Consider the following 18,540-nt stretch of genomic DNA (forward strand, 5'->3'; position numbering starts at 1 on the left):
CTAAACTGCTAAGTACTTGAGAAATTTTGCAGACCCTGCACTTGATGGATCACCCAGATCAATAAACTGGCTCATCTGATCTTGTGGCCTCCCACCCAGGAACTGACTTAGCCCAAGAAGAGAGCTTTGACTCACCATGATTTCATCTCTGACCAATCAGCTCACTGGCTTCGCCCCACTCACCAAGTTATCCTCAAAAACTCTGCTGCCTGAATGCTCAGGGAGACAGATTTGAGTAACAATAAAACTCTGGTCTCCGGCAGCTCTGTGTGAATTACTCTTTCACCATTGCAATTCCTGGTCTTGATAAATTGGCTCTGTCTAGGCAGTGGGCAAGGTGAACCCCTTGGGCGGTTACAATATTAACGTGAAAAAACAAATCACAACATTCACAGAGTAAGAGGGCGGGATATCATCTTTGAAAACAAAGGGGCCGGCGCCGTGGCTCAAGCCTGTAATCCCAGCACTTTGGGAGGCCGAGATGGGCGGATCACGAGGTCAGGAGATAGAGACCATCCTGGCTAATACTAAAAAATACAACAAACTAGCCAGGGGAGGTGGCGGGCGCCTGTAGTCCCAGCTACTTGGGAGGCTGAGGCAGGAGAATGGCGTAAACCCGGAGGGCGGAGCTTGCAGTGAGCTAAGATCCGGCCACTGCACTCCAGCCTGCGCGACAGAGCGAGACTCCGTCTCAAAAAAAAAAAAGAAAAGAAAAGAAAACAAAGGAACCCATGATTCCTTTCACAAATTGACTCAAAACCATGTATCTTTAGAGGTTTACGGAGGAAGAAATTTAGGAACAGAATTCAGTAACTTGCCTAGGTTACGCAATTAAAATCTTGATTAAACTTGATTCTGGGCAGTCTGGCTCTATAAATTCACTGGCATAAACAGAGGAAAGTCTCCCGTGGTGACCCCAGTAGTTTACCCTGAAGCAAGTAAGATCAAGAATAAATCTAAACTTTTTCTTCTTCTCTTTGTAGCATACTGAAATGAACAGGATCCCTTCCCCAAACTGAATACAATGAACATCAATTCCCACCAATGCCTAATATTATAAAGAATAATCAGCAGGCCGGGCACGGTGGCTCATGCCTGTAATCCCAGCACTTTTGGAGGCCGAGGCAGAAGGATCCCCTAAGGTCAGCTTCAAGACCAGCCTGGCCAACATGGTGAAACCCTGTCTCTACTAAAAATATAAAAATTACCTGGGTGTGGTGGCACACGCCTGTGATCCTAGCTACTTGGGAGGCTGAGGCAGAAGAATCGCTTGAACCCAAGAGGTGGAGGTTGACGTGAGCCAAGATTGCACCACTGCATTCCAGCCTGGGCGACAGAGCAAGACTCCGTCTCATAAAAAACAAACAAAGAAACAAACACCAGTAACAACACAGTTAATGGTTAAACACTAGATATGTTGTCAATCAAATCATAAATACAGATAAAGTTGCCTGCTTTCCCTATTTTGTTTAACATAGATTAAGGAAATCCACTCAAAGCAATAAGAAATGGATCAGGGCCAAGCACAGTGGCTCACGCCTATAATCCCAGCACTTTGGGAGGCAGATCATTTGTGGTCAGGAGTTCAAGACTAGGCTGACCAACATGGTGAAACCCTATCTCTACTGAAAAAACAAAAAATTAGCTGGGCATGGTGGCGTACGCCTGTAATTTCAGCTACTCAGGAGGCTGAGACAGAAGAATCACTTGAACCCAGGAGGCAGAGGTTGCAATGAGCTGAGATCGTGCCACTGCACTCCAGCCTGTGTGGCAGAGCAAAACTCTGTCTCAAAAAGAAAAAAAAAAAGGATCAGAAATAAGAGACATATGTTGAAAAAAATGAAAGATTGTATTAGCATTATTTGCAGATCATTTACCTACAAAACTTTAGGGAATCAAGTTAAAACTGGTAGGCTTTTTACAGAAGTTTCAAAGTGATGAATATAAAATAAATATGTTAAAAAAATTAATAAAGCTACATACTAGCAGTAAATTCTTAGCCAAAAAATCTTATTCACAACAATAACAATAAAAAAGAATCAAAATAACTTTAGCAGAATTGTTTAGTACCTAGATGAAGAAAACTACAAAAAGTCCTATATAGACTGGGAATGGTGGCTCATGCTGTAATATCAACACTTTGGGAAGCTGAGGCAGATCACTTGAGCCCAAGGGTTGGAGACCAGCCTAGGTGACATGGCAAGACTCTGTCTCTAAAATAATTTTTAAAATTAGCTGGGCATGGTGGTGCACACCTGTAGTCCTAGCTACTTAGGAGGCTGAGGTGGGAAGATTGCTTGAGCCCAGAAGTTAGAGCTTGCAGTAAGACATGATAATGTCATTGCACTTTAGACTGATGGCAGAGACCTTGTCTCCAAAAACTAACAAACAAAAAAAAAACCCAAAGAAAAAGTCCTATACTCTGACGCAGTAATTCAATATCTAGAAATTCATTTATGGAAAGAGTCAGAACTTCAAAGATGGCCGGGCGCGGTGGCTCAAGCCTGTAATCCCAGCACTTTGGGAGGCCGAGACGGGCGGATCACGAGGTCAAGAGATCCAGACCATCCTGGCTAACACGGTGAAACCCCGTCTCTACTAAAAATACAAAAACTAGCCGGGCGAGGTGGCGGGCGCCTGTAGTCCCAGCTACTCCGGAGGCTGAGGCAGGAGAATGGCATAAACCCGGGAGGCAGAGCTTGCAGTGAGCTGAGATCCGGCCACTGCACTCCAGTCCGGGCGACAGAGCGAGACTCCGCCTCAAAAAAAAAAAAAAAAAAAAAAAACTTCAAAGATTTGCTAAAAAAAATTATAAGTGCTTAAATATTAGAGAGATTTAAATATTCAATAGTAGGAACATGTTAAATGTTATGGCACATCTTTACTATTAAATCTTTACAATCATTAAAGACTTTTAACGATTATTTAATGACATAGGAAAATGCTAAAAATACTCTCTAGTGAAAAAAAGCAGGGTACCAAATTTCTTATACCATTTGATACTAATTTTGTTTAACACTGGGCAGATAATTCTCATTTTCTTTATAATTTTCTCAAGTATTCCCACCTTACATCTCAATTCTTCCAGTTCTCCTCATTATAGTTTGTGGTTTTATTTTCCTCTGACTGATCCCCAATTCTTATCACTCCAGTTAATCCACAGGCAATTTCATTCACCCCAAATAGTTTCTTTTTTTTTTTTTTTTTTTGGAGACGGAGTTTTACTCTTATTGCCCAGGCTGGAGTACAACAGTGCGATCTCAGCTCACCACAACCTCCTCCTCCCAGGTTCAAGTGATTCTCCTGCCTCAGCCTCTCGAGTAGCTGGGATTATAAGCATGCACCACCATATCTGGCTAATTTTGTATTTTTAGTAGAGATGGGGTTTCTCCATATTGATCAGGCTGGTCTCAAACTCCCAACCTCAGGTGATCCACCCGCCTTGGCCTCCCAAAGTGCTGGGATTACAGGCATGAGCCACTGCACTAGCCCACCCCAAAGACTTTCGTCCTCCCATATGCTAAAGATGCCTAATTTATTATCTCTTCATATCCAATTCTCCTCCTTTGCAAACCACCCTCGCTAATCTTTATCCACCTAGATATCTAGGTGGGTTTCCATTATCCCAAATTTCTTCTGTTCCTTGAATTCCTGCCATTTCTTTTTTTTTTTTTTTTTTTTTGAGAGGGAGTTTCGTTCTTATTGCCCAGGCTGGAGTGCAATGGCGTGATTTCAGCTCACCGCAACCTCTGCCTCCTGGGTTCAAGCCATTCTCCTGCCTCAGCCTCCCAAGTTGCTGGGATTACAGGGATACGCCACCATACCCGGCTAATTTTGTATTTTTAGTAGAGACTGGGTTTCTCCATGTCGATCAGGCTGGTCTCGAATTCCTGACCTCAGGTGATCTGCCCCCTCTCGGCCTCCCAAAGTGCTGAGATTAGAGGCGTGAGCCACCGCACCCAGCCTATTTCTACCTTTTAAATAAGATTGGAGGTCAGCTGTGGTGGCTCATGCCTATAATCCCAGCATTTTGGGAGGCCAAAGTGGGAGACTGCTTGAGTCCAGGAGTTCAAGACCTGCTTGGGCAAGCTAGCAAGACCCCATCTCTACCAAAAAAAAAAAAAAAAAAAAAGGTAGCTGGCATGGTGGTGCATGCCTGTGGTCCCAGTTACTCAGGAGGCTGAGGTGGAAGGATCCCTTGAACCACGGAGTTAGGCTGCAGTGAGCCGTGATTGTGTTACTGCATTCATCCTGGGTGACACAGCAAAACTCTTGTCTCAAATAAAACGAAACAAAACAAACCTTGAGGCTGGGCTGGGCATGGTGGCTCATATCCATAATCTCAGCACTTTGAGGGGTTGAGGTGGGAGGATTGCTTGCAGAGTTCCAGACCAGCCTGGGTTTATTAGTCCATTCTCACATTGCTATAAATACCTGAGACTTGGTAATTTATAAGGAAAAAGAGGTTTAATTGGCTCATGGTTCTGCAGGCTATAAAGGAAGAATAGCAATTTCCGATTTTGAGGAGGCCTCAGGAAGCTTCCAATATGGCAGAAGGCAAAGGGGGAGCAAGCATCCTACCTGGCAGAGGGAGGAGCAAGAGAGAGATGGAGGAAGTACTATATACTTTTAAACAAGCAGATCTTGCCAGAACACACTGACAAGGACAGTACCAAGGAGGATAGTGCCAAACTATTCATGAGAAATCGGCCTCCATGATCCAATCACCTCCGACTGATCCAAGGCCCCGCCTCCAATATTAGGATTACAATTCCATATGAGATTTGGTGGGGACACACATCAAAACCGTATCACTGCGTAACTCAGGGAGAACCCATCTCGACGAAAAGTTAAAAAATAAGCCAGGCATGGTGGCCCACACCTGTAGTCCCAGCTACTCAGGAGTTCAAGGCTGCGGTAAGCTAAGATTACACCACTGCCTAACAGCCTGGGTGTCAGCGTGACACCTTGTCTCTAAAAAAAAAAAAGAGTTGAATTCATCCCATCATCTCCATCTCAGTTGCTGCTATTCTAATTTGAGATATCCTCCTTCCACTGGGACAAAAACAGTAGACTAACCCATCTACAATCTTGATCTCTTCAATCCATACTTTCATTAGAGTAATCATTCTGAAGCACAAAACTCATCATCTCTCTCCACTATTCCCCGTTTACATTTCTGTATGGTATCATGAAGGTTCAACAGAAAGAGATATATGTTCTGCCAAAGCTAACTTGTTCACAGCTCACCTAAACTTTACCGCCTTTTCTTTTTCTTTTTTTTTTTTTTTTTTCTGAGATGGAGTCTCACTCTGTCACCCAGGTTGGAGTGCAGTGGTGCGATCTCAGCTCACTGCAACCTCCGTCTTCTGGGTTCAAGTGATTCTCCTGCCTTAGCCTCCTGAGTAGCTGGGATTATAGGTGTATGCCACCACGTCTGGCTAATTTTTTGTATCTTTAGTAGAGGTGGGGTTTCACTATGTTGGCCAGGCTGGTCTTGAATTCTTGACCTCCTGATCTGCCTGCCTTGGCCTCCCAAAGTGCTGGGATTACAGGTGTGAGCCACCCCGCCTGGCCCAAAATTCATATTTATTTTTCATTTTAATTTTTAGAGACAGGGTTTTGCTATGTTGCCTAGGCCGGCTTTGAACTCCTGACCTCAAGCAATCCTCCTACCTCAGCCTCCTGAGTATCTGGGACTACAGGGTGCGTGCCACCACGCCTAGCTAAATTTTCAGGTCAGGCGAGGTGGCTCAGGCCTGTAATCCTAGCACTTTGGGAGGCCAAGGCTGATGGATCATCTGAGGTCAGGAGTTCAAGACCAACCTGGCCAACGTGGCAAAACCCCAACCTTTTTTTTGTTTTAAGATGGAGTCTCACTCTGTCGTACCAGGCTGGAGTGCAGTGGCGCGATCTCGGCTCACTGCAGCCTCCACCTTCTGGGTTCAAGCAGTTCTCCTGCCTCAGCCTCATGAGTAGCTGAGATTACAGGCACACACCACCACGCCTAGCTAATTTTTTTATTTTTAGTAGAGACGGGGTTTCACAATGTTGGTCAGGATGGTCTCGAACTCCTGACCTCGTGATCTGCCCACCTCGGCCTCCCAAAGTGCCAGTATTACAGGTGTAAGCCATGGCGCCTGGCAACCCTGTCTTACTAAAAACACAAAAATTAGCTGGGTGCGGTGGTGGGAGCCTGTAATCCCAGTTACTCGAGAGGCTGAGGCAGGAGAATGGCTTGAGCACGGGAGCTGGAGGTTGCAGTGAGCTGAGATCACGCCACTGCACTGCAGCCTAGGTGACAGATCAAGACCCTGTCTCAAAAAAAAAAAAAAAAAAAAAAAAAGAAAAAAAAAGAAACGCTCTGGTACCTTCCACTAAGGTTTAAATGGTTAATATTTTGTCATTTGGGGTTAATCTATATAGGTATTTATTTTTTTCTGAATTATCTTAAAGTAAATTGCAGGCATCATAATCAAGTCATAATGTATTTAGTATTAGTTTTGAGCATTTACTGTTCTGAGTATACATAATACTATAATACCAGCCCCTTCTTTCATGTTTTATGAAATTCTTTTTTTTTTGTTTTTCTTTTTTTGAGATGGAGTCTCGTCCTGTCGCCCAGGCTGGAGTGCAATGGCACGATCTCAGCTCACTGCAACCTCCGCCTCCTGGGTTCAAGCGATTCTCCTGCCTCAGCCTCCCGAGTAGCTGGGATTATAGGCACGTGCCTCCATGCCTAGCTAATTTTTATATTTTTAGTAAAGACGGAGTTTCACCATGTTGGCCAGGTTGGTCTCAAACTCCTGACCTCGTGATCCACCTGCCTTGGTCTCCCAAAGTGCTGGGATTACAGGCGTCAGCCACCGCACCTGGCCCTGAAATTCTTGAAAAGATTAAAGAAGAAAGTAAGTAATTATGTTCATGTTCTTGGAAAGGACTTTCAGTGTGATAGAAAAGAGATTCAATTTTTTTTTTTTTTTTGCTTTGGAGACAGGATCTCACTCTGTTATCCAGGCTAGAGTTCAGTGAGCATGATCTTGGCTCACTGCAGCCTCCACCTTATGGGTTCAGGTGATCCTCTCACCTCAGTCACCCAAGTAGCTGGGATTTCGGGCATGCCACCACGCCCGGCTAATTTTTTGTATTTTTAGTAGAGACAGGGTTTCACCACATTGCCCAGGCTGGTGTCAAACTCCTAGGCTCAAGCGATCTGTCCACCTCGGCCTCCGAAAGTGCTTGGAGCCACTTTACCCAACTAGTGATTCCATTGTAAATATCAATGATGTTAAACAAAACCCCTGAAATATTAACTTCGAATTGTAATCATCTGTATATATTTCTGATTTTTTTTCCTTAAAAAAAAAAATAGGCCAGGCATGGTGGCTCACGTCTGTAATCCCAGCACTTTTGTGAATCACTTGAGGTCAAGAGTTCAAAACCAGCCTGGCCAACACGGCAAAACCCCTTCTCTACTAAAGATACAAAAATTAGCCAGACGTAGTAGTGTGTGCCTGTAATCCCAGCTACTTGGGAGGCTGAGGCAGGAGAATCACTTTAGCTCAGGTGGCGGAGGTTGCAGTGAGCTGAGATCGCACCACTGCACTCCAGCCTGGGCAACAGATCAAGACTCCATCTCAAAAAAAAAAAAAAAAAAAATTAGCCAGGTGTGGTGGTAAGTGCCTATAGTCCCAGCTACTCGGGAGGCTGACACAGGAGGATTGCCTGAACCCAGGAGTTCAAGGCTACAGTGAAGTGTGATCACGCCAGTTCACTCTACCCTGGGTAACAGTGAGATCCTGTCTCTAAAAAAGCCAAAAGCACACAAAAAACACATATCCTAGCTCTGTCCACTATAAAGGTCAAGTAGCAATGAGAAATAATAACACTATAGCAGCCAGGCGTGGTGGCTCATGCCTATAATCCCAACACTTTCAGAGGCTGAGGCAGGCGGATCACCTGAGGTCAGGAGTTCGAGACCAGCCTGACCAACATGGTGAAACCCCGTCTCTACTAAAAATACAAAAATTAGCTGGGCGTGTGGCATGCACCTGTAATCCCAGCTACTCAGGCTAATTTTTTGTATTTTTAGTAGAGGTGGGGTTTCACCATATTGGCTGAAACCAATATGGTGAGGCTGGGGCAGAAAACTCGCTGGAACCTGGGAGGCAGAGGCTACAGTGAGCCAAGATCGCACCACTGCACTCCAGCCTGGGCAACAGAGCAAGACTCCATCTAAAAAAATAAATAAATAACACTATAGCAATGTACACTCCTACTATGCTGGTTATGGCCTCTAAATACCATTCCCTACTAAGACAAACAAAGGCTCTTTGGAGAAATGGCTGATTTCAAAATTGGGGCAGGAAAGTATACAAGATAGTACTGGAAAGTCTCACTGTACTTGAAAGAAAGGAAGGAAATCATAAAAGACAAAGAGGTCATATGAAAAGGATCTATAAGCCAACATGAAGAGACTCTCTGGCCAAACACGAGACAATTTAGTATTAAAGAACATTATGACTGAACCTGAAACACCAAATACATAAAAACACATAATTTCCTAGTGAAAGTTAAAAAGTGTCCTCCCCATTCAAGAAACAAACAAACAATAGATCACGATTGTAGGTGGACAGCGTATCAACTCTTTATTCTGAAAAATGTCAGTTAAAGGGAAAAAATTAAGCACATATCCTGTTTTTTTTGTTTCAGATTATTATACATAGCAGTGTAACTTAATTAATAGTGAAGATTCTGTTTTACAAAAGAATTATAACTAGTACACATAGAATATGTGAGACAATTGGAAACAGCATTTTGCAACTTCTAGGTAATTAATGATTTAGGCAATAGGCATGAGAACATATGAAAGGTTGATGGGGGCCTTTAAAATAAAGGGAATCATTGCCATCTGAACTTGCTGATCAATTGTAGATTCACTATAGGTCTATCAGATAGTACATGTCTCCTGATAAGATGCAAAGTACATAGTACAGTCTATGAAATATTCTTGCCCCCCAAAAATTTAGACCCAAATCTGATTTGTTGTGTGAAAAAAAAAAAAAAAAAAAAAGACCAGGCGTGGTAGCTCATGGCTATAATCACAGCACTTTGGGAGGCTGAGGCGGGTGGATTACCTGAGGTCAGGAGTTCAAGACCAGCCTGGCCAATATGGTGAAACTCCATCTCTACTAAAAATATAAAAAATTAGCCAGGCATGGTGGTGGATGCCTGTAATCCCAACTACTCGGGAGACTGAGGGGGGGAGAATCGCTTGAATCCAGGCGGTGGAGGTTGCAGTGAGCTGAGATGGCACCACTGCACTCCAGCCTGGGCGTGACAGAGTGAGACTCAGTCTCAAAAGAAAAAAAAAAAAAAAAAAAAAAGAAAGAAAGAAAAGAAAAGAACTTAGACATACAGGAAACAAACAGATAAATCCAGAATGTAGGGCATTCTGTATGACAACATAATTCAGTTTCTTCAACAAATCCACTGATTTGGAGAAAAGGGGAATTAAATGCAGTCTATCAACTAACTATAATATGTGGTCCTTGTCGAGATCCTGATTTGAGTAAACCAAGTGTAAAAGGAAATTTTTGAGCTACCTGAAGAAATTCTGATATGGACTGGGTGTTGGTGGACACCAAAGAATTACTGTTATTGTTAATATTGTTAGAGGTAAAGATAATGGCTGTCTGTAGCTAGGTGAAAAGTGTCCCATCTTCTTAAGAGATGCAGACCTAGGTACCTAGGGGTAAAAAACCTGATGGCTGGAGTTTTCTTTAAAATGCTTTGCATACACAAAAGATGTTAAGTTAGGGATAACTGAAGAAACAAGCACTGTATAGTAAAGTCTAGATAATCAGTGGGTTTACGTAATGGGCACATGGGAGTTTATGATACTGTTCTTTATACTTTTGTGTTTTTTTGAAATTTATAATAAAACTTTTTAAAGCTGTAGATGTAAAGAGATGTAGCCATGTCAGGAAAAAAAATCCAAACAGAAGTTAAAAAATTTCTTTCAATCACACTGTCATTTAAAAACAAATGTGAAGTTTTATTATTATTATTATTATTATTATTTTTTTTTTTTGAGATGGAATCTTCCTTTTTTGCCAAGGCTAAAGTGCAATGGTGTGATCTTGGCTCACTGCAATCTCTGCCTCCCAGGTTCAAGCGATTCTTCTGCCTCAGCTTCCCAAGTAGCTGAGATTACAGGTGTGTGCCAACAAGCCCGGCTAATTTTTGTATTTTTAGTAGACGTGGGGTTTTACCATGTTGGCCAGGCTGGTCTCGAACTCCTGACCTGAGGTGACCTGCCCACCTGGGCCTCCTAAAGTGCTGGGATTACAGGCGTGAGCCACCGTGTGCTGCCATGAAGTTATTTTATGTAGACTTTTCTTTTTTTTTTTTTGAGATGAAGTCTCACTCTGTTGCCCAGGCTGAAGTACAACGGCTTGATCTTGGCTCACTGCAACCTCCGCCTCCTGGGTTCAAGTGATTCTCCTGCCTCAGCCTCTTGAGTAGCTGGGATTACAGGCGTGTGCCAACATGCCCAGCTAATTTTTGTATTTTTAGTAGAGAGGGGGTTTCACCATGTTGGCCAGGCTGGTCTCAAACTCCTCACCTCAAGGGATCCGCCCACCTCAGCATCCCAAAGTGCTGGGATTACAGGCGTGAACCACAACACTGAGCCCTAGACTTTTCATACAAGATGTTCTAAGCCACTCACATTAGTTTTTTGTGTGTCTTTTGAGTATATCACTGCATATTTATTGCCAATAAATTTCTACATTGTTAAAAGATATATTACCTGCTGTCAATAATCATCACTCTGGAGAGTGGAATCCCCAAAACATCACAGCTCTGCAAAAGTTCTTTCTTACGAGTCTCTCCTTGATTGTAGTAATTTCCTGAGGATAACAAATATACAGTGGTAGATTTTTTTTAACAGTGGAGACCTATCTATTCACTCATTCTTATCCTGTTTTTGTTCCTTGAAGGATTTAAGCTGCCTGAAAATGTGTGATTATGATACAAAGTTTAAGAAAACACAACACCAAGATACTCCTGTGAGAAGACTACCAGTAGCACAATCTTTAGAACCACCATTCACAATTCTTTCCCATCTTTGTATTTATCTACCTATCTTTCTGACTGCATTTCAGTCACATGCTAGAGGCAGCATGGTACACAGCCAAGGGTACTAACTTTGAAGTTAAGCAGATTTAGGATCAACCCATGTATGACCACTGAGAACAACTGGGGCCGCCTCTTCATTGACAGCCCTCAAATAACTGTTTAACATTGATTTAAGGATGAAGCTTTCTGGGCCGGGCGCGGTGGCTCAAGCCTGTAATCCCAGCACCTTGGGAGGCCGAGGCGGGCGGGCGGATCACGTGGTCAGGAGATCGAGACCATCCTGGCTAACACCGTGAAACCCCGTCTCTACTAAAAAAAAATATAAAAAACTAGCCGGGCGAGGTGGTGGGCGCCTGTGGTCCCAGCTACTCGGGAGGCTGAGGCAGGAGAATGGCGTAAACCCGGGAGGCGGAGCTTGCAGTGAGCTGAGATCCGGCCACTGCACTCCAGCCCGGGCGACAGAGGGAGACTCCGTCTCAAAAAAAAAAAAACAAAAAAAAAAAAAAAAAAAGGATGAAGCTTTCCATGCTCATTCTTGTTGGTATAGAAAAAGAAAATAGAGGCTGCAACTCTTGAGTATTACAGGAAAATGTGCAGATACACGGAAAGCATCCTCTTTTGAAGAATTTCACAGCCAGCTATCCAGCATACCCCAAGGGGATCTTTCTCCCATTGGCACCCCAAACAACATATATTCTTTATTTTCCCAAAACATATACTATATTCCCTAAAAATAGTGCTGGTAAATAAAACTCTTCTATATTCTTACAAATAATAATACAGTGACATTTTGGTATCACCTAAGTTGGACTCATTTTGAGCAACTGTCCAGCTAATGCACCTGTTAATTCAACTCTCCAATAAATAATTGCAGGTCTGATTTGTGCAAGTTACTTAACTTTCTTGAGCCACAGTTTCTTCACCAGTTAAGTGGGGATAATGGCTATTTCTTTTTTTTTTAGAGTCTTGCTCTGTTGCCCCGGCTGGAATACAGCGAACTTGGCTCACTGTAACCTCTGCTTCCAGAGTTCAAGCGCTTCTCCTGCCTCAGCTCAGTAGTTGGGATTACAGGCACCCGCCACCACGCCCGGCTGATTTTTGTATTTTTAATTGAGATGGGGTTTCACCATGTTGCCCAGACTGGTCTCGAACTTCTGACCTTGTGCTCCACTTGCCTCAGCCTCCCAAAGTGCTGGGTTTACAAGTGTGAGCCACTGCGCCTGGCAAACAGGCTTAGTTTTGTATTGTCCTCATCATACCTTTTTTCTTGTTTTTTTTTTTGTCATAAACATTTTGTGGCCGGGCGCGGTGGCTCAAGCCTGTAATCCCAGCACTTTGGGAGGCCGAGACGGGCAGATCACAAGGTCACAAGATCAAGACCATCCTGGCTAACACGGTGAAACCCCATCTCTACTAAAAATTACAAAAAACTAGCCGGGCGAGGTGGCAGGCGCCTGTAGTCCCAGCTACTCGGGAGGCTGAGGCAGGAGAATGGCGTGAACCTGGGAGGAAGAGCTTGCAGTGAGCTGAGATCCGGCCACTGCACTCCAACCTGGGTGACAGAGCGAGACTCCGTCTTAAAAAAAAAAAAAAAAAAGAAAGAAAAGAAAACATTTTGTGTATATTTTGAGTTTCCCTCAAATCTCTATACATACCCTCTCCCATTTTTTTGCTCCCTAGATGACTAGATTTTTGGTGATAGTCTCATGTACATTAGTATTGCAATTGCTAAGTTCAAAGGCTGTGCACATTAGTCTATGATTATGGTTATGAGAAACTGCTTAGAATTGAGGCTAATGTGTTTTTTTTTTTTTTTTGAGACGGAGTCTCGCTCTGTCACCCAGGCTGGAGTGCAGTGGCCGGATCTCAGCTCACTGCAAGCTCCGTCTCCCGGGTTCACGCCATTCTCCTGCCTCAGCCTCCCGAGTAGCTGGGACTACAGGAGCCTGCCATCTCGCCCGGCTAGTTTTTTGTATTTTAGTAGAGACGGGGTTTCACCGTGTTAGCCAGGATGGTCTCGATCTCCTGACCTCGTGATCCGCCCGTCTCGGCCTCCCAAAGTGCTGGGATTACAGGCTTGAGCCACCGCGCCCGGCCGAGGCTAATGTGTTTTATTGGGGCCAGTTTTATTGCTTTGTGTTTGAACTAAGGAACTTACAACAGTTCTGGAAGTTGAAGTCAAGGACCATTTTAACTGTTTTCAATACGTTTGGTGAACATGTAGGCACTTCAACAGAACACATGTCTGAGATCCTTCAGCGGCTTTTAACTGATACATTCTAGAACAATGTCCAAGTAAGATGGGTGCAACCTGGGATGCACAAAATAATCTTTTGGGGGTGGTGGAGGAAAAGCATTAGGATGTCTCCCCCTAATTTTCTTTTCTTTTCTTTTTTTTTTTTTGAGACAGAGTTTTGCTCTTATTGTCCAGGCTGGAGTACAGTGGTGTGATCTCAGTTCACTGCAACCTCTGCCTCCCGGGTGCAAGTGACTCTCTTGCCTCAGCCTCCTGAGTAGCTGGGTTTACAGGTGCCTGCCACCACACCTGGCTAATTTTTGTATTTTTAGTAGAGACAGGATTTCATTATGTTGGCCAGGCTGGTCTTGAACTCCTGACCTCAGGTGATCCACCCACCTCGGCCTCCCAAACTGAAGGGATTACAGGAGTGAACCACAGTGCTCGGCCATCTCCCCCTACATTTGTTTTTTATAAATGTAAGTTTTTGTTAATGTTTTTAATGTACACATTAGTCCATATACTTATGATATATTGTAAATAAATGTACATATAATGGGAGTATATGCTCAACATTTTTTACCAATAGGAAAATGTGACCAAAGAGTTTTGAGACCATTATTCTAGGAAACAGAAAATGATAAAATTAATGTAATTTCTAGATGTAGAACTACATTATGCGTGTGTGTATAAGCTCATGCACAATTGTATGCTTAGTAGTCTTCCCATAACATACTTCTCAGTCTAACTAGCAATCATAATCACATTTAATACAAAGTAAAGACATTTTGTAAAGACTAAAATGTACACATTATAATTTATAAAGGTAAACATTTTTATTTTACTTAAAAAATTTAGCCGGGCGCGGTGGCTCAAGCCTGTAATCCCAGCACTTTGGGAGGCTGAGACGGGCGGATCACGAGGTCAGGAGATCGAGACCATCCTGGCTAACACGGTGAAACCCCGTCTCTACTAAAAATACAAAAAAAAAAAAACTAGCCGGGCGAGGTGGCGGGCGCCTGTAGTCCCAGCTACTCGGGAGGCTGAGGCAGGAGAATGGCGTAAACCCGGGAGGCGGAGCTTGCAGTGAGCTGAGATCCGGCCACTGCACTCCAGCCCGGGCGACAGAGTGAGACTCCGTCTCAAAAAAAAAAAAAAAAAATTTAAAATTAATTTATTCTAAATAGGTAATAGATTTATACGGTTAAAAAAAAATCAAAGCTGGGCATAGTGGCAAAGTGTCCCAGCACTTTGGAAGGCTGTGGCAAGAGGATCACTTGAGGCAAGGAGTTCAAAACCAGCCTGGTCAACATAGTGTCTTTACAAAAGAAAAATTTTAAAAATTAGCTGGGCATGGTGGTTCACGCCTGTAGTCTGACCTACTCGGGAGGCTGCTTAAGCCTGGAAGTTCCAGGCTATAGTGAACCATGACCACACCACTGTACTATAGCCTGGATGACAGTGTGAGACCCTGTGTCTCAAACAAAAAAAAAGAAAAAGAAAATAAATCAGTTAGAAGCTGGCTCATGCCTGTAATCCCAGCTTCCACCACTGTGGAAGGTGAGAACATTGTTTGAGGCCAGGAATTTAAGACCAGGCTGGGGAATATAGCAAGACCTCTCTCTACCTAAAAAAAAAATAAATAATAAAGGAAAAAAAGCTCCTCTCCCACTCCAACCTGGGAAGTTTTAATTTGTTAGAACAAGAAGTGGACTGGGCATGAAGGCATCATGGTCCCAACACTATCTGGTCTTTTACTAACTATGTGAATTTGGAGAAATTCTTTCATTTCTTTATTATTTAAAAAAGTTTTACCTTTATACATTGTGATGTAAAATTTGCGTCTTTACAACGTGACTTTACTTTGTATTAAATGTGATTATGAGGCTGGGCGCGGTGGCTCAGGCCTGTAATCCCAGCCTGTAATTACTTGGGAGGCTGAGGCAGGAGAAATGCTTGAACCCAGAAAGCAGAAGTTGCAGTGAGCTGAGATTGTGCCACTGCACTCCAGCCTGGTAACAGAGTAAGACTCCAATTCAAAAAGTGATTATGACTGCTAGATTGCTAGTTACGACTGACAAGTATGTTATGGGAAGGAATAGTTGCAAGGTTTTTCCTTTAACATGACCAAGTAATTCTAAAATGTTATTTGGAAGACAAAATGGTACAAGTTTCTTCCCCTATGAGGGAATTTAGATGTTATGTCAAGATCTATCCAGGGTAACAGAAACCACATCAAATAGTTACAACAGCAATAATTTAATGCAAAGATTTTGACACATAACTGTTGGATGATCTAAGGGTCAAACAGAACAGTGAAGTAATCCAGAGTTCAGAGATAGCTAGAAGTGACTACCAACTCTTGGTTGGTGAGGTAAAGGAAGGAGGCAGTGTTACTGGAGCCCAGAGGCCTGGGTTCCCAAAGGAAGCTGAAACTAAGAGAGCTGGATCCCCTTCTGTTAGGATATGTCCACAGAACCCAGTTTAAGAAATCATGACTTGGCCGGGCGCAGTCCCTCACGCCTGTAATCCCAGTACTTTGGGAGGCCGAGGCGGGCGGATCACAAGGTCAAGAGATTGAGACCATCCTGGCCAACATAGTGAAATCCCGTCTCTACTAAAAATACAAAAATTAGGCCGGGCGTGGTGGCTCAAGCCTGTAATCCCAGCACTTTGGGAGGCCGAGACGGGAGGATCACGAGGTCAGGAGATCGAGACCATCCTGGCTAACCCGGTGAAACCCCGTCTCTACTAAAAAATACAAAAAACTAGCCGGGCGAGGTGGCGGGCGCCTGTAGTCCCAGCTACTCGGGAGGCTGAGGCAGAAGAATGGCGTAAACCCGGGAGGCGGAGCTTGCAGTGAGCTGAGATCCAGCCACTGCACTCCAGCCTGGGCGACAGAGCAAGACTCCGTCTCAAAAAAAAAAAAAAACAAACAAAAATTAGCTGGGCATGGTGGCAGGTACCCATATTCCCAGCTACTCAAGAGGTTAAGGCAGAGAATCTCTTGAACTCAGGAGGTGGAGGTTGCAATGAGCCGAGATCATGTCACTGCACTATAGCCTGGCAACAGAGCGAGACTCCGTCTCAAAAAAAAAAAAAAAAAGAAATCATGACTTAAAAATGAAACTAGAATCAGAAAATGGGCAAAAGACTTGAACAGGTATTCTCTAAAGAAGATATATAGATGGCCAATAAGCATGTGAAAAGATGCTCATCATCATTAGTCATTAGGGAAATGAAAATAAAAACCACAATGTGACATCATCACTGCACACTTACTAGGATGACTATAGTCCAAAAAATGGAAAATTACAAATGTTGACAAAGATGTGGAGAAACTGGAACCATAGTTAATTGCTGGTGAGAATGTAAAACTGTACAGTTGCTGCAGAAAACAGTTTGTCAATTCTCAAAAAAATTAAATATAGAATTACCATATGTCTCAGCAATTATACTCAAAAAAAAAAAAGGAAAACTGGTACTCAAATCAATACTTGTACACCGATGTCCATAGAAGCATTATTCCTAATAGCCCCAAATTGGAAATAACCAAGTGCCTATCATTAGATGAATGACAAACAAAATGTAGTGTATATATATATACAATGGAATAAAAAAGCCATAAAAAGAAATGAAGTTTTTTTTTTGAGACAGGGACTTGCTCTGTCACCCACGCCAGAATGCAGCAGACTGATCAAAGCTTACTGCAGCTTTGACCTCCTGGATTTAAGGGATTCTCCCACTTCAGCCTCCCAAGTAGCTGGGACTACAGGCACTTGCCACCCAGGTTGGCTAATTTTTTTATTTTTATTTTTTGTAAAGACGAAATCTCACTATGCTGCCCAGACTGGTCTTGAACTCCTGGTCTCAAGGGATCCTTCCACTTCGGCCTCCCAAAGTGCTGGGATTACAGGCGTGAGTCACTGAGCTCAACCAGAAATGAAGTCCTGATACATGCCACAATATGGATGAACTTTGAAAACAGTATGTTAATTAACATAAGCCAGGCATAAAATAACAATTATTATATGATTCCACTTATTCAAGTTACCTAGAATAGATAAATTCATAGATATAGAAATAATGGTGGTTACTAGAGGCTGGGGAGAGGAGGGGATAAGGTATGCTAAATGAGTATAGAGTTTCTATTTGGGATGATGAAATAGTGGTCATGGTTACATAATACTATGAAAGTGCTTACTGCCATGGAATTGAACACTTAAAGTGTTTAAAATCGCCAGGCGCAGTGGTTCATGCCTGTAATCCTAGTACTTTGGGAGGCTGAGACAGGTAGATCACCTGAGGTCAGGAGTTCAAGACAAGCCTGGCCAACACGGTGAAACCATATCTCTAATAAAAATATTAAAAATTAGCTGGGCATGGTGGTGGGCACCTGTAATCCCAGCTACTCAGAAGGGTGAGGCAGGAGAATTGCTTGAACCTAGGAGGCGGAGGTTGCAGTGAGCCGAGATCACGCCATGGTACTCTAGCCTGGGCAACAAGAGTGAAACTGCATCTAAAAAAAAAAAGTTTAAAATGGTAAGTTCTTGTTATGTATGTCTTAACACAATTTAAGTAATATTAAAAACTGGATTCTCAATGAATAAAATCTTTCAATTATGAAATTGCTGGGATTACAGGCATTATCCCTATAAAACAGAAATTGTCTTTAAAATTCTTCAACAACTTTTTAAAGGATCATTAAGATAAAAAAATTAAAAAGGCCGGGCGCAGGGGCTCACACCTGTAATCCCAAACTTTGGGGGGGCCAAGGTGGGCGGATCACCTGAGGTCAGGAGTTCGAGATCAGCCTGACCAACATGGAGAAACCCTGTCTCTACTAAAAACACAAAATCAGCCGGGCATGGTGGCGCATGCCTGTAATCCCAGTCACTCGGGAGGCTGAGGCAGGAGAATAGCTTGAACTTGGGAGGCAAAAGTTGCAGTGAGCTGAGATCATGCCATTGTACTCTAGCCTGGGCAACAAGAGGAAAACTCCGTCTCAAATTAAAAAAAAAAAGAAAAGAAAATTAAGAAGAGGCTGGGCATGGTGGCTCAAGCCTGTAATCCCAGCATTTTGGGAGGCCGAGATGGGCGGATCACGAGGTCAGGAGATCGAGACCATCCTGGCTAACACGGTGAAACCCCGTCTCTACTAA

At 43.2% G+C, this 18,540-nt stretch overlaps 1 protein-coding gene across 1 annotated transcript in view; it reads right to left on the bottom strand.

Moving 5' to 3' along the window:
- Positions 1-18,540, bottom strand: part of PIGL (phosphatidylinositol glycan anchor biosynthesis class L) — a 119,580-nt gene that overhangs the window by 89,902 nt on the left and 11,138 nt on the right. Inside the window, exon 2 of the mRNA XM_023192173.2 lies at positions 10,814-10,913. Within this exon, the coding sequence (XP_023047941.1) occupies positions 10,814-10,913 (100 nt within the window). The remainder of the gene's footprint in view (positions 1-10,813; positions 10,914-18,540) is intronic.

This window comes from Piliocolobus tephrosceles, chromosome 16 (assembly GCF_002776525.5).
Source record: "Piliocolobus tephrosceles isolate RC106 chromosome 16, ASM277652v3, whole genome shotgun sequence".
In the NCBI taxonomy this organism is placed as follows: Eukaryota; Metazoa; Chordata; class Mammalia; order Primates; family Cercopithecidae; genus Piliocolobus; species Piliocolobus tephrosceles.